This window comes from Amphibalanus amphitrite, unplaced genomic scaffold (assembly GCF_019059575.1).
Source record: "Amphibalanus amphitrite isolate SeventyFive unplaced genomic scaffold, NRLGWU_Aamphi_draft 000348F_arrow, whole genome shotgun sequence".
NCBI lineage: Eukaryota > Metazoa > Arthropoda > Thecostraca > Balanomorpha > Balanidae > Amphibalanus > Amphibalanus amphitrite.
The window spans coordinates 440,504-463,240 of record NW_024881843.1 but is presented as its reverse complement, the minus strand read 5'-3'; the positions used below and the strand labels follow the sequence as shown (position 1 = coordinate 463,240).

The window sequence follows — 22,737 nt, the reverse complement described above, 5'->3', positions numbered from 1 at the left end:
CAACCGATGACCTAGGACCTTAAAATTGGGTATCATCGGCTTTCTCTCGTGACGGGAAACATGCTCGTTTTTTCCGCGAAGCTCTAGCTCGATCAGAGGCCAAACGCGAGGGGGTCTTACCAACCAAAATCCCCTCCCTTGTGCCATCGAAGGATGCAAAATGGCCTGTGCCGGCGAGGGTTAAAGTTCCAGGGACAAAATGCAATATTTCACGAGAACCATGTCCGGAGAGTAATCATCGAGCCTGTCCCGTCAGGCGTCATGTTGGATAGCCCTCAATATAAGCTCATTCGTGCAGAGCTATGCAGACCAGGCTGCCTAAGCGCGGACCTACCAAAAGTCCGGTAGGGCCTGAATTTAGAATTTTCAACCCAGCGTGTTCTGAAATATTTTCAAAAAATTTCCGTGATTATGAATACATTGGGTGAGCCCAAATTGTTTTACAGTGGCGCTAAACAAGCTCTCGAATCGATTTAACATCATTTCTTGCATGATGCCTGATACAGTAAAAAAGAACAGCTGAAAAAAGACCTACGAAAAATATGGCATGCTTTTCTGAAAGCTATTGAGCACCCCCCAATGATTTTTGGAAAACTACACCCATGCCGGGCTCAGCTCACAGCTCAACAATTTGGCAAAATGTTGAGCCGGCTCATGAGCTGAGCTGATTTTTTAGCCGGCTCAACTGAGCTGATCACAAGTCTGGTTGGTAGCACTGCTGCTCCACGGCGTACATTTCCTACCAGCCCATAGGGTTTACAGGGTGTCTCAAAAGTTCGTTGACAGGTACCAGCCATGCTTTTTTGTCAATAATTCAACATGAACAGGAAATTAACAGTCGAAATTTTGCATGGGCATTGGTAACAACCTTCCTCAAGCAGTTTCATTGTTTTCAAGCGCATTCGACCCTTCATGAGCTCACAAAAAGGGTTCACCTCTGACCAAGGGTCAGGCATGAAAATGGAGGTCGCAAAATCGGGTCGGCTGAGAAACTATCGGTTTTAGGAGCAATGGGAATGGTTAAGTCGGAAATGACACATGGCAAAATGTCGGCGAGGATGAGTACAACATGATGATCATCCAATAAAAACGGTGGCTAAATTTTTTGAATGACAAAACCATGCGAGAATAACAGCATTTTGAACGACCCTCGCACGGCAGCAGACTCGTGCTCCGGAAAGCAGCTGAAAATGCAGTCATAACTATTGAAAACTGACAAGAAGCGTACAGACAGAGGTTACCCAGATTCAGATTCAGATTCAGTTTATTCAACGAAAAAATTGCAGGTTTCAAAAATTGCAGGTCATCGTAAAATAAAGACAAAGTATCATTTAAAATTACATATATAGAAATCAAAATGTCTGTACGTATGTATGTATGTAACGCGTCAGTCACGCTTGGCGGGCTATTGCTCCGGAACGGTGCGGGCTCCGGGCTACGGGGGTGAAATTTTCGCGCCGAGTCGGACGCGTGCAACCATTTGTCGTATTAAATTTGGGTGGGGGTGCGCTCGGTGGTTTGCACGTGGCGGGTGCATCTGTAAAGTGTGTGTCTAGTTATTTGTTTACCCTCATCGCCTGGCACTAACCGTTGCTTATATTTTTATGGGTGTAGGCTTAATTAGTTCGCAGTCTAATTTTACCTGAGTGGTGGCCATATTTCATTTTCGCATTTTCAACGCTCGCTACCTTTACCGCTCTCCGCCCGCACTCAGCTCACCGCAGCTGACCCCGCGGTCGACCCAACGACGCGTCATAGTTTATCCCTGTGTGACTCATTGTCTCCAGCCCGCCACGACGGTGCCGCTGAGTCGCGCCAGCCTGACGCCCGCCATCCGTCATTCATGCCGGCCCGCGCAGAATAGTGACCTGGTTAATGTCCACCAATGCTTCTGACGCGCTTCTTAGAACGATATCGTGCTACGCCCCCCTCAACCACGGTGCCAGCGCGTGACGATTGGCAACTCATCTGACACGTGTCTTCTGAGAGCTACCAGAGGGCCGAGGGGCGGTGACATAGTAATAACCAATCACAAGACGAGTCTCAAAGCGAAAATGTTTTAATCCAATAGCGGGCCGTCACGCAGGATAGTCTTATATTCTAGTATGTGGTAGGAACTAGGTCGGGGTGAGCCGAGCCGAGAGCTCCCCGGCAAAGGGAATGGGAGAAGACCTAGAGCCATCATCGGCGTAGGACGTGTTCTCTCTCGCTTGAGGGGACCTCCGAACTCCACAGCCGCTGGACGCAATACCATCCGCTCCGCGTGCTTGTGTGAGAAGACCCCCGGCCGTCACCCACGCCGGACGTGTTTCTGCATCGGTCTCGACCGACACCGTAGCTGACCATCTCGCTGTGTTGTGCTCGTGAAACAATACACCTGGACCGGCAGAGCATCTCTTCTGGCAAGGGCTGACAACAACACCGGCGCGCCCCGCCCTGGGCACGAGAAACCGCCGTGTTACATTGGTGCCGCTGACGTCGGATCGAACCTGCCGAAGAAGCCGTCTTCTCACGTCCATCTGCTTCTCCGTGCGCCAACTTTTCCGTCCGAACTCTGCCGCTGACGAACTCTGCCGCTGACGAGCACCTATACAACGCTGCTGCGCTCCAGCTGCTACCAGCCAGCTCTCACGGCTACTACATCTGCCGATACTTCACAGTGAGCCGCTGAACAATAGCACTCCAAAAGTGAGTACGCCAAAGCTCGGCACCGTTTATCTCCATCAGTGCCAGCTCAGCCAGCTCAAGGTACAAGTACCTGTACCAGTACCAGTCATAAAGGGCTCTGAAATCGAACTGTACCAGTCAGGCCCGATCTGCCCGAGTTATACGGCAGCCATCTCAACCAGCGCTCGATCTAAGCCGCTGATAACTCCAACCGACCGTCTCTCGTCATCGAGACAAAGTTTAACAGGAAAGAGAGTTCAACTCGCGCTCTCCAACGAGGTCAACTGACGTCATCAGAGAGGTCAACTGACGCTCTTCTGCGAGGCATCTTCATCGAGTGACTTCAAAGGCGTTCCGCACCCAGCGCTACAACTAGACTCTCTCGCGCGTAATCGAACAGTCCGGCCGGCGCGTATAGTGAAAGTGATAGTGGAGTGATAGTTAACGAGTGAACCACCCATCTTCGGCGACGCCATCAAAGGTACGTCTCGACATCTCCCGAGTGGCACTGGATTTTAATTTTACTTTTGCAAACTAAAAGTTCAGCGTAACGTAAATGGTTCACTTTATGATTTTGTATTTTTGGCTCTCAATCGCGTCAATCATGGCTCAATCCAACTCGTCCCGCCTGCATGCTCCTGGTTCTGAATCCTCCAAATCCTCGGTGAAGGCAACAAGGAAAAATACCAGTGTTCCCCAACGCCAGCCAGCAAAGGACCGAGAGTTATTAAGAATAAACCCATTTGGCGAAAAACTAGACTTATGGCGCGCAGAAATAAACAAAGCCGACCTCTTCGATCTAAGTTCTAGTGAGCGAGCCGAACGCCTAGAGCTATTATCAATCATTAACGAAAGAGACACTTATCTTGGACGAAAGGATTACGAAACCCAACAGCGACGCGTCAACCAAGCGCCCACTCAACCGGACCCTAAATACCCAGATCTTGAGAAACTCAGATTCGTGTGATTACTCCGAAAAGCACACGAAATTAGTGCAGTTGATGACTACGCCTGAAACAGGATTACGATGTTTAGATAAGCCCTTATGATGTTGCAAGAGTCTCTCTTTAGGTCGGCATTTACCTAAGAGAGGGACATATATTAATTGATGACCGAGTGCGGTCAAGTCACGCACGGTGACTGATGTTGGTCTGCTTTTCTGAGTAAAGCCAACAAACGTACTAGACAGGTGCACTGCAAATTTTCAGAACCCTTCAGCAGCAATAGGTGACCCCACTGTAATCTCGCCACAGTTACCGGACAGTGGAGAGCATGGACGTTACCGCTGCCACAGAGGCTGCACGATTAGGTCTGAGGTCTCGAGCCTCTCGAAGGGTTGTGTACGACGGAACGTACACCAGAGCTGCGTAATAGAGGAGACAAATGTTTTTTATGAGTGCCCTGCAATCGAGAGACGAAGGTACAATCTGGAACTGATTGTCTGGCAGTTTAGCTAGCAATCCAAATGTCGTTGACGTTCAACAGCCATTTGCCGTGATGTAGCACCATGATTGAGGTGACTCATCGGATTGTTACTGGAAGCTTTCGAATGCTTAGTTTTTTTTTTTGCATTGATTTGGCTATCTCTAGCCCGATGTAATAAACGGCCGTTGTGGTAGAGACCGTAGGAGCCACAACGATGCATTGGTCGTTGTGATTGGGACCATAGGTGTCACAACGGATGCATTGTGGATGGATGTTTTTGAGAATGAATGCTGCTGCTGATAATAACAAACACTGCTACTATGCTTTTGCGCTAACCACTACTGCTCTCGCTTTATGGCTACAAACCGTTCCTTCCTTGGTCCTGCCAGCTTCCACTTCTCGAGACTATCACGAGCCAGCTATAACTTGACGAGTGTCACATTGTGCTCGGCTCGCTAGCAGAGCCGGCACGTGTAACACGATAACTGTAACGTAAACGATGCACCGGCATCACTCAGCGCTCAGTCTAGTGCCACAACGGATATGCCGTGACGGGCCACGTATGGCCAGGCGTGAGGTCTCTTTGTTCCTCTTTCCCCAGTGTGCGTGCGAGTGTTTGTGTATGCACGGCGCCGAGCCTGCATCACAATGGACCGAGGAACTATCCGAATCACCGTATGATTCAGTGTTCTGCACCGAGCGCAACCGTCCGCTACCAAGTGAATTGCCCCGCGCACCAGCAATCCGGGTCACCAGTTGACTCGACGGCCCACGATCCGGATCACCGCCGAAATGACTGACGTCATGGATTACGATAACCGTTTTCGTGCGCTGCAGCAGGTGCGCCAGTGACAATCAATGAGTTCATTCGTCGCGTTCCCGCCCTCCCACCCCTGTGTCGTGTTCTTGTCACGGATGTGTTTGTGTTCTGCGTGCGACTCCCCCGCTGTGTCCTTCGCCCTCCAGGCGTCGGACTCTGCTTTGTCTTGGCCAAAGCTCTTGCCATGGGTGGGGGAGGTGTGTAAAGTGTGTGTCTAGTTATTTGTTTACCCTCATCGCCTGGCACTAACCGTTGCTTATATTTTTATGGGTGTAGGCTTAATTAGTTCGCAGTCTAATTTTACCTGAGTGGTGGCCATATTTCATTTTCGCATTTTCAACGCTCGCTACCTTTACCGCTCTCCGCCCGCACTCAGCTCACCGCAGCTGACCCCGCGGTCGACCCAACGACGCGTCATAGTTTATCCATGTGTGACTCATTGTCTCCAGCCCGCCACGACGGTGCCGCTGAGTCGCGCCAGCCTGACGCCCGCCATCCGTCATTCATGCCGGCCCGCGCAGAATAGTGACCTGGTTAATGTCCACCAATGCTTCTGACGCGCTTCTTAGAACGATATCGTGCTACGCCCCCCTCAACCACGGTGCCAGCGCGTGACGATTGGCAACTCATCTGACACGTGTCTTCTGAGAGCTACCAGAGGGCCGAGGGGCGGTGACATAGTAATAACCAATCACAAGACGAGTCTCAAAGCGAAAATGTTTTAATCCAATAGCGGGCCGTCACGCAGGATAGTCTTATATTCTAGTATGTGGTAGGAACTAGGTCGGGGTGAGCCGAGCCGAGAGCTCCCCGGCAAAGGGAATGGGAGAAGACCTAGAGCCATCATCGGCGTAGGACGTGTTCTCTCTCGCTTGAGGGGACCTCCGAACTCCACAGCCGCTGGACGCAATACCATCCGCTCCGCGTGCTTGTGTGAGAAGACCCCCGGCCGTCACCCACGCCGGACGTGTTTCTGCATCGGTCTCGACCGACACCGTAGCTGACCATCTCGCTGTGTTGTGCTCGTGAAACAATACACCTGGACCGGCAGAGCATCTCTTCTGGCAAGGGCTGACAACAACACCGGCGCGCCCCGCCCTGGGCACGAGAAACCGCCGTGTTACACATCTTTGCGGGATTTTGGGCCGCGGCCGGCGCCGGGCAGAGAGCAAGTGCCGTAGGCTTAGTTTCTTCGCTTTCAAAACTGAGGGAAATCAGAGCCGGAAGGTCACTGACCTTTGGCAATGGATACCGGAACCAGGCACGTAGCTAGGATTTGGCCAAGGGAGGGGCGGAGGAATCCCGGGGGCCTCCCTCCTACAGAGGGCCTCCTCCCTAAAGGGGCCTCCTTTCTACAGAGGGTCTCATGCCTACATAATTACATATATAACAGAATGCAGACTTTTGTTCAGCTTTTATATGGCCAGCGGCCAGCGCACTGGTATGTTTCTTTATTCTTACCACTGCAGCGGTAAGAAACATACGCATATCACAAGTCGCCGAGTGGCATCGTAACTGGCAAAAAAAAAAAAAACTCGGGCGCCGGCGGCGGCGGCGGCGGTGGCGGCCGAACCGCAGCAGGAGGGGGAGGATCTGCGAGGAATGGGTGGATACTGGATGACGGTCAGAGTAACACTTGGTGTATTATCATATATCGTTCAAGCGCTTAGCCGTATTCCGGGGGGGGGGGGCTCTGAAAGACTCTGAATCGGGCGGGGCCTTTTTGGCCCCCGTCAGAACTCGAAAAGCACGAATCGTAACGACAAACGGCAACGGCGTTTGATAATTCGTTGAACGACTTACAACTTTTGTTGACAACTTTTTTGGGTCAGGTCAATATGGAGGTCGCCAGAGGTCATAACAAATAACATGGTTTATAACGACCTACATACATAGATAGGTCAACTTCAAAATCTGACCTAGGAAGGTCATGACCAGGCGAACGGTTTGGTACACTAACAACTACTTAGCCCCATCATGTCGTGATTTATTGGCTAAAAACTGTTGATGACCTCACCTTACCTCAGATGATCCTTCCCGGTGCCCCTGTCAGTAAATGCCACCTGGGTGCTTACAGATAATCTGACGTAATTCAGAAAGAATTGGGTGGTTTTGACTCGTTTTCTCGAAGCAGGACACAGTTCATTATATTTTCCAATAGGCTTGTCACGATTCTGACCTGACTGACGTCTGCAAGATTGAAACTATACGGTTATCAATTCTTTCTGTGTGAATGATGCCACGTTTACTTGCTGTAAGTAAAACATGGTTTCGTTAGTAAATTTTCCTAGGTCCAGGTGGTTTGCTTCATTTACGCCGTAGGTGAAACAAACAATCGATGGATAGGTATATTTCCCGGTCAAATAAATTATTATGAGTTGTGCGAAGCATGGCTATGGGAATATCACCACGGTCTGATAAACAGTTTGGGTAATTGCATCCATCGTAAAAATATCAACACAGCCTATATAATTACATAAATGGGCTGCTGTGTTCATGCATTAACCTGCGCCCTGCCGGGGGAGGGGGGGGGGGTTAAACACCCCCTGCAGTTTTCCGTGAATATCTCAAAAAGTAAAAACGTCACTTAAGGTCAGGTCACCAGGTCAGGTCAAATGACCTCACTACATAAAAAGTTTCAATGTCTGCCAACGCTACACGGAGTGACCAAACGCTTTGAAACTTTCAGAGATGCAAATGCACAAGAGCGACAAAATGCAAAAATATATGTCTTGGAATTTTGATATCGATGACATAAGTTCAGGTCAATTTTGCGATCTTAAATTGAAAGTCGCCTTTTTAGACGGAAGTCATTATAAACGCTCTAAAACACTGAATTACTAGTATCTTTGACACACTGAACATGAAAATGAAACCCGTGACCCCTTTTTATAACCCTGAGGTCATCTCAGGTCACCAATGGTATCTGACTGTTTTTCGCGAATAACTTTTGATAGAGGCATGCTAGAGCGATGAATACACCTTAGTTGTGTTTGGCTCGACGATACGGATGGACTGATATGGAATTTAGCCCTTATCGGTCAGGTCATGACCTTGACCTGAGGCCAAATTTTCAAGTTGACCTTTCAAGGTCAATTGATAGTTCATTCCACACGTCTTAACGAGAGGAACACGATGCTGGTAAAGGGAAGTTCGTGCAAATTTTGAGACGAAAGTTATTGCCGAAAACTGGTTTCCGACAATATCGGCTATTTTGGCAGTTTTTGCGGCCACTGCAGGTAAAACCGTTGACGGCAAAACCGTTGACGGCACCCGGCATGATTTCTCTGAGCGCATTTATACAAATAATTTGTCTACATAGGATAGGGCCTTCTGTTTACAGAGGACCTCCTCCCCTGTCCCTTCCTACAATGGGCGGCGGCGCGGTTGGGAGTCTATTCTGTACAGTTTCCTGAGTTCAGTCTATTCTGAGTCTATTCTGTTCAGTTCTCACTATAGTGAGAACTGAGAACTCTATAGAGAGTAGCTGTGAACAGAAGCCAGAAGGTAATTTGCTTACAGTGGGCCTCCACTCTATGTGCTTAATATATGACGCTGTCTTTGACTACCGGGGGCCTCCTGCCCACAGAGAGCCTCTTATCTACAGAGGGCTTCCTCTCTACAGATTGCCTCTTATCTACAGAGGGCCTCCTCTCTGCTGAGGGTGTCTTTCTCTCCAGAGGGCCTCCTTTACAGAGGGCATCCTCTCTACAGAGGGCCTCCTCTCTAGTCTCTACAGGGACCTCCTCTCTACAGAGGGCTTCCTATCTAACGGGTGGTCAGTATGAAACTGGACAAAGTTTGAATTGTTACTGTGTCGAAAGTTTTCAAGCGAAAGCAACGAAAGTCGCGTTACCGTGCCATTATTTTGTTGTAATCACGCTCGGCCTAATGGATCTGCGACACTGGACCTCTGTCAGCCTCCAGGCGCACGCGCGCTGGCAGCCCCGCTTTTGTCTTTCGCGGCACCTCCGGGTCAATTTGACGGATGGCCTGCTGGATTCTCTGCTTCAATTGTGCGTCTCAGCTGACCTGTCACCTTCCCTTATACACTTTCTGTTCGATGAGCCCCCACAGATCCTCAATGGGCTAAATCTGAGGGGTTCATGGTGGGTTCATGTCACGTGCTATTTCGGGCACCCCAGCCTCCTCAAGAAGCTTCGTGTTCTAGCGCGCGTACTGTCACTGTTGCAAGGTCGGAACCTAACAGAACATCATGCTCTGTGTTCTGAGACTCAATAAGTGGTAACAACACGCCATTCAAACACTTTTCATAGCACAGTTCGCCCTTTACATTGCCTGTGCTCGGGAAGTTACTGGACGCGTGAGCCCCTTGGACTCATGGCAAGCCAGACGGGCATCTCGGGTGGATGCTTGCTCTCAGGTCGAAAACGAAGGTGCGATCCACATGTGGAATAGTGTCTCCACCAGCTGAGGTGTAAAATTCGGCAATGAAAGGCATTTGGCTGCCACTGCAGGTGAAGTAAGATTCTTCGTCCATATGCACCTCCATGTTTTTGCTACCCTGAATTGGACCCTGTGACAGACGGCGCAGGCGGGTTTTCTGCGTACGAAATTGTGCCTCCGTCACCTTTATCCTATTTTTGTACCTGATTCCTGCTTGTTGACACATTAATTGGTCATATGTTTTGAAGATTCCAAAATGTCTTCCCAGAGATCACAAGGAGAGCCCCAACTGTTCGGTGACGGCGCCGGTTTGTTTCTTCCGGTGCTGAATGAGCATTTTCTTGGTGATCTTGCCGTTTCCACCATGCAAAACATCTGCAAGTCCTCAGAATTTATCGATGATCACATATTCTTAAGATCTGGTTACACCCTATGGCGTAATGTGACGCATAATGGTAGCATTTTTGTACTTTGTGTTATTTTCACAAACTTGCGCGAACAGGTCCCGGAACGCTTGCTGACTTACCGGCGCAATGTTTTCTTCTCGTAAATAGCAGAAAGTTGAAATCTGAGCTGGTAATATAGAATAACTGGAAGTATTCACCTGCCAAAAATAAGTAAAATCTGTCCATAATTGGAGATACTATGCTTAATCAAATTTTGTCCAGTTTCATACTGACCACCCGTTATGTAGGGCCTCCTCTCTTCAGAGTCTCGTCTCTACACAGGACCTCCTCTATACAGAGGACCTCGTCTCTGCAAAGGGCCTTCTCTCTTCAGAGGGCCTTCACTCTACAGAGGGCCTCCTACCTACAGAGGACCTCCTTTCTACTGAGGGAGTCCTCCTCTACAGAGGGCCTCCTCTCTTCAGACGATCTCCTCTCTACAGAGGGACTCCTCTCTTCAAAGGGCCTTCTGATTTCAGACGGTTTCCTCTTTACAGAGGGCCTGCTCTCTACAGAGGGCCTCCTTTTTACAGAGGGCCTCTTTTTTACAGAGGGCCTCTTTTTTACAGAGGGCCTCTTTTTTACAGAGGGCCTCTTTTTACAGAGGGCCTCCTTTTTGCAGAGGGCCTCCTCTCTACAGGGGGTCTCCTCTCTAAGGGGGCCTCCTCTCTACACAGGGCCTCCTACCCACAGAGGGCCTCTACTGAGGAGTCAGAGGGGCCCTAGCGGTCAGACACAGACACTAGTGGTTATTCACAGGAGATGAGAAGGGCCCTAGCTGTCACTTGTCAGGCTGGTCAGAGGGCCCTGATTGTTCTGACGTCATTTTTTAGATTCCCGCGTGAATTTCGTTCGCCTCCGACGTGATTTTGGCCTTCGGCCCACGTTGGATTCAGGCCGAAAGGATTCAGGCCAACGTGGGCCTTCGGCCCACGTTGACCTGAATCCTTTCGGGGGCCTCCTGAAAACCCCAAGGGAGGGGCGGGCGCCCCCTCCGCCCCCCCCTTGGCTACGTCCCTGACCGGAACAGAGCACCGCCGGCCAGGAGGAGACGCCAAATTTATTCTGGCAATAACTCGGCCGCTACTGGACCGATTTTAATGAAAATTGATTTGTTACGCTGCGCGTAATGCTGGACACCTATAGTTAGGGGAGAGTGGGGCAAAGCGGCCACCCGGGGCAAAGCGGCCACCCATCGTTTTAGCCCTCCACAGCTGGCGTCAGTTCCAATTTATGATTTCCAATTATACTTCTCTTTGCGGTCGTTCGAATGAGCCAGACCGGGGTTTCAGGCCCATCGCCATTGTTCTGTGAAACACGGAAAAGCATTTCTTGCCAGGTTACCAATTATGTTTACAATTTTTAAATGTTATTTTATTCCATAACCGTTTGGAATTTTTATAAGCGTTTTTGTCCATGCATTGCGTGGTTATCGTACATGCCTTCTACCAATTTTAATGCTTTTTACCCCACTAATAGCTGAGCTGGAATATTTTTGTCTCGGACGGTAGCGCGGGGCAAAGCGGCCGGGGCAAAGTGGCCAGCCCCCAATTGGCCATAAGTTGTTTCCATCTGGATAAAAACATTATTTATATTCAAATGTGTCGTCATGCATTCATCTTGGCCACTTTTCGGTTACATGAGTTACCAAATTATGCAATTAAATGTTTTTCCAAGAAAATTCTTTCTTTGTTTAGCAATAGGTGGGAAGATAACAAAGTAAACATCCATCTTCCCTTAAACCTTGTCACCATCAAATACCCTAGTCGTGCATGAGGCAACTATTCTGTTTCTCATATCGGGACTTGAGAAGTCGCCAGTGGCCGCTTTGCCTCAGGGATGGGGCAAAGTGGCCAATATGCTATAGGTTTAAAGTTTTGTCAATATCTCCCATATGTGAACGCCTTTGGAAATGAAACGCAGTTGGAATAAAAGACAATTTGATAGGGATCACATTGGTATAGAAAGAATCTTTCCAAGTTTAAAAATCAAGCGTCGGCATCGTTAGAAACGTTAGGGTGGCCGCTTTGCCCCACTCTCCCCTACATATATAAAAATCAAAATGTCTGTACGTATGTAGGGGGGAGTGGGGCAAAGCGGCCACCCTAACGCTTCTCACGATGCCAACGCTTGGTTTTTAAACTTGGAAAGATTCTTTCTTTACCAATGTGATCCCTAGTAAGTTGCTTTTTATTTCAACTGCGTTTTATTTCCAATGGCGTTCACATATGAAAGATATTGACAAAACTTTAAACCTATGCATATTGGCCACTTTGCCCCATACCCTGGGGCAAAGCGGCCACCGGCGTCTTCTCAAGTCCCGATACGAGAAACAAAATAGTTGCCTCGTGTACGACTAGTGTATTTGATGGTGACAAGATTAAGCGAGGATGGATGTTTACTTTATCATCTTTCACCTGTAGGCAAACAAAGAAAGGATTTTCATGAAAATAAACATTTAATTGCATTGTTTGGTAACTCATGCAACTGAAAAGTGGCCAAGATGAATGCATGACGACACATTTGAATATAAATAGGTAATGTTTTTTTATCCAGATGGAAGCAACTTATGGCCAATTGGGGGGTGGCCACTTTGCCCCGGCCACTTTGCCCCGCGCATACCGTCCGAGACAAAAATATTCCAGCTTAGCTATTAGTGGGGTAAAAAACATTAAAATTGGTAGAATACATGTACGATAACCATGCAATGCATGGACAAGAACGCTTATAAAAATTCCAAAACGGTTATGGAATAACATAACATTTAAAAATTGTAAACATAGTTGGTAACCTGGCAAGAAATGCTTTTCCGTGTTTCACAGAACAATGGTGATGGGCCTGAAACCCCGGTCTGGCTCATTCGAACGACCGTGAAGAGAAGTATAATTGGAAACCATAAATTGGAACTGACGCCAGCTATGAAGGGCTAGAACGGTGGGTGGCCGCTTTGCCCCGGGTGGCCGCTTTGCCCCACTCTCCCCTATGTATGTAACGCGTCAGTCACGCTTGGCGGGCTATTGCTCCGGAACGGTGCGGGCTACGGGGGTGGAATTTTAGGCGCAAGTCGGACGCGTGCATCTGTTTGTCATATTAAATTTTGGTGGGGGTGCGCTCGCCGGTTTGCACGTGGCGGGCGCATCTTTGCGGGATTTTGGGCCGCGGCGGTCGCCGATCAGAGAGCACGCGCATTATCCTCAGTTTCTTCGCTTGCAAAACTGAGTGAAATCAGAGCCGGAAGGTCACTGACCTTTGGCAATTAGTACCGGAACAGAGCACCGCCCATAGATATAAAGACTAGATAGGGCACCCCCATGTCGGGAGCGACTCGCGAATACGTAGCAGCGGCCGCCATGTTGGTGAGGGCGAGAATCTGCGGCGCTGTGTGAACACTATGGGAGGAGGGGGGTGTTTGGGACAGATTTTGTGGTATTTTTCGACCGAAAAGTGTTAATCTTTTTTACCTATGGCATTCTTTAGAATGAGTAGATTGTGAAACAAGGCCAGAAACATGTGTATTTATTGTAATGTAATTACATCAGCCCTAGACATATAGCCCTGAAGACGCTGATGAAGGATATGCGGCACCGAAGGTAGATGCAATTGGCATGCTAATTTAAGATTAAATTCGTTTCCCATTATGGCTACCATACTTTATATCTATGTATGCAGTATGCAATGAACAATGATCGACAATAAGTGCAATTTTAGCCCTCACCCGTTCGTAGTTTGTCAGCGTCTTACGAGTAGGGGAAGCCAGGGTGAACGGAGTGAACTCCAGCCGTTCGCCCCTCGACGGAGCAAGAACGGAAAAAATAGGTATGCTGTCCGCGATGTGAGTAAACCAGTGATACCAAATTTCAGGGTACTAGGTCAACAGGTGAACTCAGAGGTCAGGTCAAACACTGGAAATCGAACCAGTAAAGTCACTGGAGTTTGAGATCTTTCGCTATAAAATCGACCAAAACGCGTGAACTGTCGGCGAAATGGGTTACATCATTCCCAATCAACCTCATCTCGAAATCTAGCGAACCGGGTCACATAAGGTCATACAAGGTCAGCGACCTTAGATGACCTCGGATGGCCTTGACACATGGCGGGTCATGTGAAGTGTATTTATGGGCGCCGATCTCGAATCCCGTGTCAATCTTACTTTAAAAAATGATTTGCGGGCACAAATCCGCAAACATAATTAAGGATTACGAATAAAATAAGCAAGATGCTCCGAAAACTGCCCATATGAAACGCAGCCTTGACCTCGAGGCAAATGCACGTTATCTAGACATCAACACTAAAAAAACGCATGTAAAATGCATAAACATGCACTAGAAGGCAAGGAAATTCACCCGGATGCGGCAAATCGCAAAATCCGCTTATTTTAGCCGAACATGACCTGACCCGAGCTCCGATGACCCATTCCTCACTTTGAATCAATCCGCGCCCCCTACAGGCACCGACATCGCCCTTGCAGACAGCACCGACGATAGTCGCACAGGCACGTGGCGAGCTAGTGTAACTGTAGCCGCGCCTTCAGCCACGAACACCAGTTTGTGCCGGATCAGCCAGCCACGGAGCAGAGACGGCCGGCAACGAATCGGCAATTAACAGTGCTACATATCGACACGGTCACAAGAGGCGAGGCGTTAACCCAGCGCCCACTGCATTGGTCGCCAGTGGACCCACTCAGTCACTAAGCAATCATCGACAAAATACGTCTTTTATCGGCCAGACATTGATCTGTTCATTAATATGAAGTGTCCATCCAAATCCACGCTATCCGCCACACAGCAGCTATCGACGGTAGATACCCACTCCAGCGGCAGCTGGCCGCGACTCACTGACACCGGCTAGAGACAGCCGACCGCTGAAATCACCAACACTTCGGCAGGGTATGAGCGGGTCTCAGTCAGATCCCAGGCATGTAACCCGTCCCCACCTTAGCTCATCTGGCAGAGATGATGAAGAGGTGGTAAAGCTGTGTCATGTCGTCCGGCTGGATGTCGCTCACCAGGGCCTCCTGACAGGTGCTACAGCTGACAGAGTCGAGCGCCTTCTTCACCACGAACCCTGCGATGTAGGTGGCGATGTTGCCCACCAGACGACAGCCCAGGCTGGAAGTCGTGCTCCGTGATGATGTGGAGTGCCGTGACACCGTTGTCTGAGGTGGTGGAGGCCGAGGTAGTAAGGCTGGGTCCCCGTCCGCTGGTCGTGTGACCGACTGCCAGGATGCTGGTCGGGTCGAGGGCTGCCACTTTCCCTGTGCTGCCGGGCCGGACGCCGCAGCGGTGGAGCAGGTGCCGGAATATCCCGCAGAACTGTGCGGCACTGGGGTTGTTCCAGCCACCTGGAAGGTTCGATTAGTATCAATAAAATATGGCTAATAGTGTTTAGTGTTAACATACGCCAGGCACAAGTGTTGTATTTGTTGTTAACACATTGTTGACACACACGCACACGCACACACACACACACACATGTTGGCAATGGTAAAGCAGTCTCCGGGCATTTGGTAATAATTGTTTGCACTTATTCTGGTTTTAGTGACTGATGGGCCTTTACCCACGCATGACTGGAGGGTGGGGCTCTACAGAGCCCCTCTCCTGTTTTCTGCAATAAAATATTTACATTTATATATTGAAAAAAAAATTAAAATATATATTTATTGCAATATTTCTAAACCACTAGACGTGTCAATACGAAACTTGCAGTACCTTCGGCTGCATCAATCTGAAACATTTTATAGAAATAAAAATTGTGTAGCTACCATAGGTCGGCCGGAAATGACGTCAGAGTGATCAGTGAAGTCATATTCTGCCAATTTTGATGCAAGAAATTGAACTACAGCAATCGCTCTCGGTGACAGATAACCTGTAACAATATAAAAAATCAAGAGTCTGTAGGTTTTACTTGCCAATGCAGGGTGATCTCTTGACTATTGAGCCTCATCCCTGGTTTGTCAGCAATCAAATCCTGCACATCTATTTGGCATCTTGAGAGACTGAGAGGCAAATTCCAATTTCAAAAGATACTAGTCTTTAAAGCTGAAACATATTAACAGTTAGTCAGATCAAAACAAGGCCTGTAGCATACAAGTGTAGGATACTGGATCTGCACACAGTACACACTACAAAATACACATAGCAAACAGTGAGATTACAGTCATGGAAAAGCATCAGGTTTTTAAAATAATAGTTTACACAGACTTAAATACAAGAATTGAAATGAGCTTCAAATAAAATGAGAAGTGGAGTGAAGTACCTAACAAATAAGGGTATCCATAAATCTGGTGCCACCGTCGGCACATATAAGGTTGGTAGGTTGTAGGTGGGTAGGTTGTAGGTATGGAGGTTGTATGTAGGTTGAGGTTTGTAGGTTGTAGGTTAGTTAGGTTAGTAGGTAAGGTTAGGTCAAGTAAGATTATGATTTTTATCTTCCTTGGACTTCATATTTACTTGTTAGCACTTAGCATTGATGGTAACGCCAGATTTACTAATACCCTATTTACTGATACTGATAACAGGTGAGCCAAAAGAGCATGAAGTTTAAGCTTTACAATGTGAAAACTAATTAGGTAATGACAATCTGAGTTTAGGTGCTCCAACTAACGCACATTTTTACGTCACCCCTGTGCTGTTCATTATTGGGATCAAATGTGCGACACGGTTCACTGGTGCAGATATCATGACGTCTGGCATTTTCACTATCTATCAGCTCTGGTTGAGGGTGAGCGTGGTATGCCACTGCACTCTGAACCCAGAGCGGATAAGAGCCCCCGAGGCATCTGGCATAGTGCATGAATTTTTCGTTTGGCACTGAACTACTAATTAATACTAACTGATGACATTAAGTAAAGTACTTATTTAAAACCTATAATCATAGAACCTTCTTACTTCATAAATATTGTCCATTGAAGGCAACAGTAGAAAGTGAGCAGGCAAAGCAAGTGTAGGTAATGAGTCTGCTTTCCGCTGCCAATGTTCTGGTACCTATCTAGGTAAGTTTTCTTTGTGAAAAATCATATGACTGATGCTCTATCCATGCAAGAATAATTAAAGGATTGTGGTGTGCACAAAAAAAAACATGGGAACTGAATTAAATCTAAAACAGGCATGCCAAGCAAATCTACCTTTGGTGCCGCCTATTCTTCATCAGCGTCAACAGTGCAACATGTCTAAGGCTAACATAGCCAAATTACAATAGATAAGCATATTTCAGCACTTGTTCCACAATCTACACATTCCAAAGAATGCCGTGAGCAAAAAAGATTAGCACTTTTCGGTCGAAAAATACCACAAAATCAGTCTCAAATACCCCCCTCCTCCCGTAGTGTTTACACAGCGCCGCAGATTCCCGCCCTCACAAACATGGCGGCCAGCCGCACGCACTAAAACACTGCCAATGTCCCATCTAGTCTTTTATATCTATGGCACCGCCGGCCAGGAGGAGACGCCAAATTTATTCTGGCCATAACTCGGCCGCTACTTGGCCGATTTTAATGAAAATTGATTCATTACACTGCGCGTAATGCTGCCCCTCTAGTTGATTATAATATCTATAATGCTAAGGCTGGGGGGATCCATGTGATCGCATCGCAAGGCACCTCGCAGTTGCGATCAAACGTAAGTTGAATCGGAACAGATATTGGAGGGATCCATCACATCGTAGGCTAAGTAGATACGCAAGTTGTATCGCAAATGGTGAAGATACGAACTAACTTTACGAATCTTCTCGGTCGATCGGAAGGCCGATCGTAGCGAAGCTTTACCTCTTTCTCAAGAGAAAAATATAAGAAATTTTTAAAATTTTCACAAAACCGAAATATATGTTAAACAAATATGGTTGATGAACAGGTGTGCAAAATTTGAAGTCGATTTCTTCAAAAATGGCTGCGCTATAGCGTTTTAAATTTACACGTTGAAAACGGTCACTTTCACGTCATTTTTGTAATTATTTTTTCAATTTTGAAGTTTAAAAAGTGTTTTGGGCATTTTTTCGCGTTAATTGCAAAAATCTGACCAAAACATGTATCGCACCATCAATGATCCGATACGCCATCAGAGGCCGCGCCGCGGACAGGTGGGCGCGGCGATACCTAGGCCGCGTGGGGGTTACACTGGTGTTCGGGAAGGGCTATGTCAACGCGAGGCAGGCCGCGGGGGAGCCGGTTGCGGCGCCGGTCCGTATTTGTCGGCGCCAAGCAGTGCAGCGGTGCGTTTATGGCGGAGGGAGGGGAAGCGGTGTAGTGTCGGCAAGGCCGCACACAGGAGAGGGCACACGGGCCTCCCCCCCCCCCATTCGAGTTGGGGCCCCTAATCTTTAGACCGCCGAAGACCATGTAAAATGAACTGAAATAATGATTAAAAAGACCGGGAGGGCCCATCTCGTTCCCCAGCAGGCCCATACGAGTCCATAAATGCCCAGTAGCGCAGCCAGGGGTATTGTAGTGAAATTTCAATGGCCCTCAAAAGACCTCAAAGGGCCCACAGATGGGGTCACCGGGTCCTCAGATGGTCTCGAAGGGCCCTCGGTTAGCGTCAAATGGCCCTCATCTGGTGTCAAAGGGCCCTCAGATGGCCAAATGAAGGGCCACAAGATGGCCTCAAAGGGCCCTCAGATGGGTTCAAAGGGCTCTCAGCCAACGTTAAACCTACCTCAGAAGACCTTAAAGGGCGTCAAAGGGCCCTAAACCTGCGTCAGAGGGCCCTGAGCTCGCGTCAAACGACCCTCCGAAGGCCTTAAAGAGTCCTTAGCTTGTGTCAGAGGAATTCGACCTTATCGACATGGTACTACGAGGTCAGCTGATCTGCTTGGCATTTAAATCGTAGTAAAACTGGCATTTAAACGCTGCGAAACAACTTACGTACAACGTAGCTCCGATTTGCCCCTCTTTCTTTTTCATCCCTCCGATTTTCTTCCGATCAAGAGAAGTTTCGTACCGAGAGAAGTTGCGCAGCCACGTCCGATATAACTTACGATAGCACGGATCCCCCCAGCCTAAATTTTTGGGAAAAATAACACGAAAATCGTCAATGCCAAGGACAACTGACCCTCCAAAAGTGTCAATTTATGTAAAGTTTTATCTTACGAAGTTTCAAGAGGCAGATCTGGAGCAAATAGCTTTCTTTTAGACACAAAATCCCGACAAAACCGCACGATGGACAGGTTTTGGCCGTTTACAAAGCAGAACCTCTCCTGCGGAAAACACTCCGCAACCCAGTGAAGGTCTTGGCATGGAGAACGACGAGCGTTTGGGATTTGCAAACTTTGCAAAATATGTCTGAGATACAGATAACCGACACATTCTGCTACGATATGCTGCGAAAAATTTGCCCCTGGCACTTTGCATTTGTTCAGGAATGGGGTTGTTTTGAAAAGGAAAATGGTGCTTGGGAGGTCGGCGCCAGTCATTCATGAAGGAGTTAGCGCCATAAAAACCTACAAAATACTCACGGATGGTGTCGATGCAAGCTGTCGGCTTTCAGGGAGAAGCGGATGTTGCCGGGGAGCTCGTCAAACCTAAATCCGACGCAGAAACTGCAGGGGATTCCCCTGCAAGAGCTTGAAAGCTGGTAACCTTTTATCAGCCTCCGGCAGCTGACGGAGCGACGAAAATCGGTATGGGCAAATATTTTTGGAGATACAGCGAAGGGTTTGGTTTCCAACCTTCCGAATCAGTTGTCAAAGCATGCATATTTGTCTAGTGTACACGCAGACACCAAAACATTAGATTTTTGGCCGGTTCTTATAAGCTTTTTTGGCACGGGAAATGTGTCAACGAACTTTTGAGACACCCTGTACATGTTAAATGGCCTGTTTTCGGCGAGCGATATCTCTGTCAACCTTTGAAGGAATCAATGGTTCTTAGTCTCAAATAATAGATCGATGAATTTTCTTTCGACAATTCCTCTACCATTTTTCACGAAATCCAGCCGATCTTCTACGGCGTACAGGGTAAAGATTTCTCTGCACGCCAGCACCCGCGATCCGCCTCTCCGATCGTCGGCGCGAGGTCCTCGGTAGCGCAGTCGGTAGCGTATCGGGCTACGGGTCCGAGGGTCTTGAGTTTGAATCCTGGGAGCGCCGCGTGATTTTGGCTAGAATTGAATGATGTAGATTCTTGAATGTTTGCATAGTCAAATATTAATAGCTAATTGAATGTATCTGCCCACTAATGGGCCCCTTGTTGTCGACACCATCAGCGATATAGCTCGGTACGCTACAAAGGATAAAAGATTGATAAATGGAAATAAATGTATTGGGCATTAGAATGGAGGAGACATATGGACGGTAGACAGATGCAGTCTGTAGTTTGTTGAGAGATCGTAGATCAGTAGTTTTAGTTGTAGTGGTTGTAGAAGGTTCCAAGGTGTCTTCCTTCGCCGGGTTTCGTGTCGAATCGCGCACAAGGCCGGTCAGCTGGTGACACGCAAAAATAACAAGTATGGGCAGACGAAACCGGCCGACAATAAACAGATTTAAATATGTATGTATGTATGTATGTATTGACGATCAAGAGCAATCCACAATCGGCGTGGCGATTACACTCCGAGTCCGAGGGTCAGCAAACGGTCTGGGGCACGAAGGTCAGCCAGCGGGCCGGGGCAACGGGCCATAAATATGCCTTTTACCAAATGCAATCGGTCACACTTGGAGAAAACGTATCAAATAATTTCACTGCGATATTCCAATGTGAAATACTAATCGAGATTCGAGATAGTATAAATCACTCATTTAACGCAGCTTGGTCGTAATGCAGTTCCCAAAACGACCGCACACCCGCGGTGGCAGCACCTTACGGTGACAGCCGAGAACAATGCTGCCATCTATGCTACAGGCGGTCCCGATGCGCTTCAGGACCATCACACCCCTAAAACCTGTTATTTAAAAAAAATTAAGAAATGAATGTCACGTGCGCGTCACGACTGCCAACCATAAGCGCTACCATATTCTAGTTTGAACTAACTTTTTGCTAGTCCCGACCACATATAGTAGGTTTCTAGTAGTTATACTATAAATTCCTACCAAAGTTCGTCCTACCCTTCACTCAATATACCTTGTACATACATACATACATAAAGGTTTATTTGACCACGTGACAGTCAACGACTGGTAAAAAGGCCGTACATGAGCTGTGCAATGGTGGCACCACATGGTCCAGGACCTCATGCTCCGCTGGGGCCGAGCCCATCACGTGGGTTGGATTGCCCTGACACATGGATAGCCCTGGGCGGTGTTTCACGCGTATATTCGGATGCAGTATGAGCAGAGCATGGGTCCCGAAAAATTCCTCAGAAACTAGAGAAATTCTCGGACACACACGACGGGTACCATATGAATGCGGGTGAGACTAAATGCTTACTTCGAAATTCAAGCTGCGTTGCGGCATTGGCGGTTATGTGCGGCGTGTATGCCGCATGATTAGTAAGCGGCGACCACTAAATTAAAAACTCAATAGCTTTGACCTGTTTTCAATGGATAACACTGCATACCAAAAATGTCCATCGCTCTCGTCATAGGATATTTAGATTTAAATAATTAACTTATCTACATCATCGTTTTGAACCAAATTAATACTTTCAACTTGACCCTCGCCCGTATAGGTGTTTTTTTTTTCCAGCCGCGAACGTATAAGGTATAACCCCTTGCCGTTTCGCTCCTGATCAAGCTAGAGCTTCGCGGAAAAAAACCAGCGTGTTGCCCGTGACGAGAGGAAGCCGATGATACCCAATTTTAAGGTCCTAGGTCATCGGTTGACCTTCCAGGTCAGGTCAATGACCCAAAAGGCAGGAAAATTGGGACCTGTTAGAACGTTGGACGTGGTGAACGTGGGACCTGAAAAAGTTGCACCTCTATGTAATATGTGGGTTCGATATACATTACTGTGTGACGTTCCAAGAACTATTTGGGAAAAGTTGCACCTCCGGAGAGACGGACGGACGGACGGAGAGACGGATGGACGGACGAAGAGACTGATGACGGACGGACGGAGAGAGTGACTGATGGACGGACGGATGGAGAAACGGACGGACGGATGGACGGACTGAGAGACGGAAGGGCGGACGGACGGACGGACGGACTGAGAGACGGAAGGGCGGGCGAACGGACGGAGAGACGGACAAAGAGATGGACAGACGGACGAGAGAGAGAGAGAGAGAGAGAGAGAGAGAGAGAGAGAGAGAGAGAGAGAGAGAGAGAGAGAGAGAGAGAGAGAGAGAGAGAGAGAGAGAGAGAGAGAGAGAAGGGTGGTGAGAGAGAGAGAGAAGGGTGGTGAGAGAAAGGAGGATCAGATGAAGGAAAAGACTTAGAGATATGGATATTACTTGTCAGAGACTCGGGGAGGACGGGAAGGAGACTGATACCTAAAGAAAGGAAAGATGATCGTGAGCAAGGGGTTTGGGAGATAGGTAAGGAGACAGGGGAAAATGAGATTTTATTGCTCCGGTCCCAATAACACTTCCCAAAATAAAATATAATTGGTCGTAATTATCGAATAAGAATCGGAAATTGTCAATTGAACGTCTGATTTGTTTACATCGATTCGCCCTATACCCTGTTTGACATGTTTGCACCAAAGCCAACTTGCAGGCTATACATCGAGCCAGTGGTATATAAATACTATACAATAAATACATCTCTCCCGGTGGTATACCTGCATAGAGCCGAGACCTCCGGCTGTATTTTCCCACGATCAGCCGGATTGCAAAGCCGTGTATTTTTCGTCCGTTGCAGGCGGCCGGCGCAATCTCCGTGAAAGAAGCGCTCCAGTGACAAAAGCACGAGCAGATCGCCTAAATGCCGGTGGCCGCGAGAATTTCTCTAGTTTCTGAGGAATTTTTCGGGACCCATGCTCTACTCATACTGCATCCGAATATACGCGTGTTTCACGGCCCCGCGCTGCAGCACGCTGCGCTGCGCTGCTGCATTGTTGCGGCGGTTGATATGAATTCGGCTCCACGCTAGCGTTGCGAGCTCCCG

General features: G+C 48.1%; 2 protein-coding genes across 7 annotated transcripts in view; one reads left to right on the top strand and one right to left on the bottom strand.

Annotated features, from left to right (window-relative positions):
- The window catches only part of LOC122389206 (endoplasmic reticulum aminopeptidase 1-like), a 415,829-nt gene that overhangs the window by 86,086 nt on the left and 307,006 nt on the right, over positions 1–22,737 (top strand). The gene's annotated exons all lie outside the window — the stretch shown is intronic.
- On the bottom strand, positions 13,862–17,090 carry LOC122389208. 2 transcript variants are annotated; one of them, XR_006257923.1, is made up of 2 exons: positions 16,889–17,090; positions 13,862–15,106 (listed from the first exon to the last, which is right to left on the bottom strand). XR_006257923.1 is itself a non-coding variant. In XM_043380992.1 (2 exons), the coding sequence occupies exons 1-2, from the start codon at positions 15,706–15,708 to the stop codon at positions 14,705–14,707; spliced, it is 441 nt and encodes a 146-aa protein (XP_043236927.1). In that variant the 5' UTR covers positions 15,709–15,730; the 3' UTR covers positions 13,862–14,704. The 2 variants fall into 2 exon arrangements, 1 of the variants encoding a protein (XP_043236927.1); XM_043380992.1 differs by lacking the exon at positions 16,889–17,090 and adding an exon at positions 15,670–15,730.

What these genes read in the sequence shown, in the direction of transcription:
- LOC122389208 (XM_043380992.1), bottom strand. Translation starts at nt 15,708, where the DNA reads ATGAGGCTCAATAGTCAAGAGATCACCCTGCATTGGCAA. An exon ending in AGATCACCCTGCATTGGCAA is followed by an intron (nt 15,107 to 15,669) that starts GTAAAACCTACA and finishes CGAACCTTCCAG; the next exon opens with GTGGCTGGAACAACCCCAGT.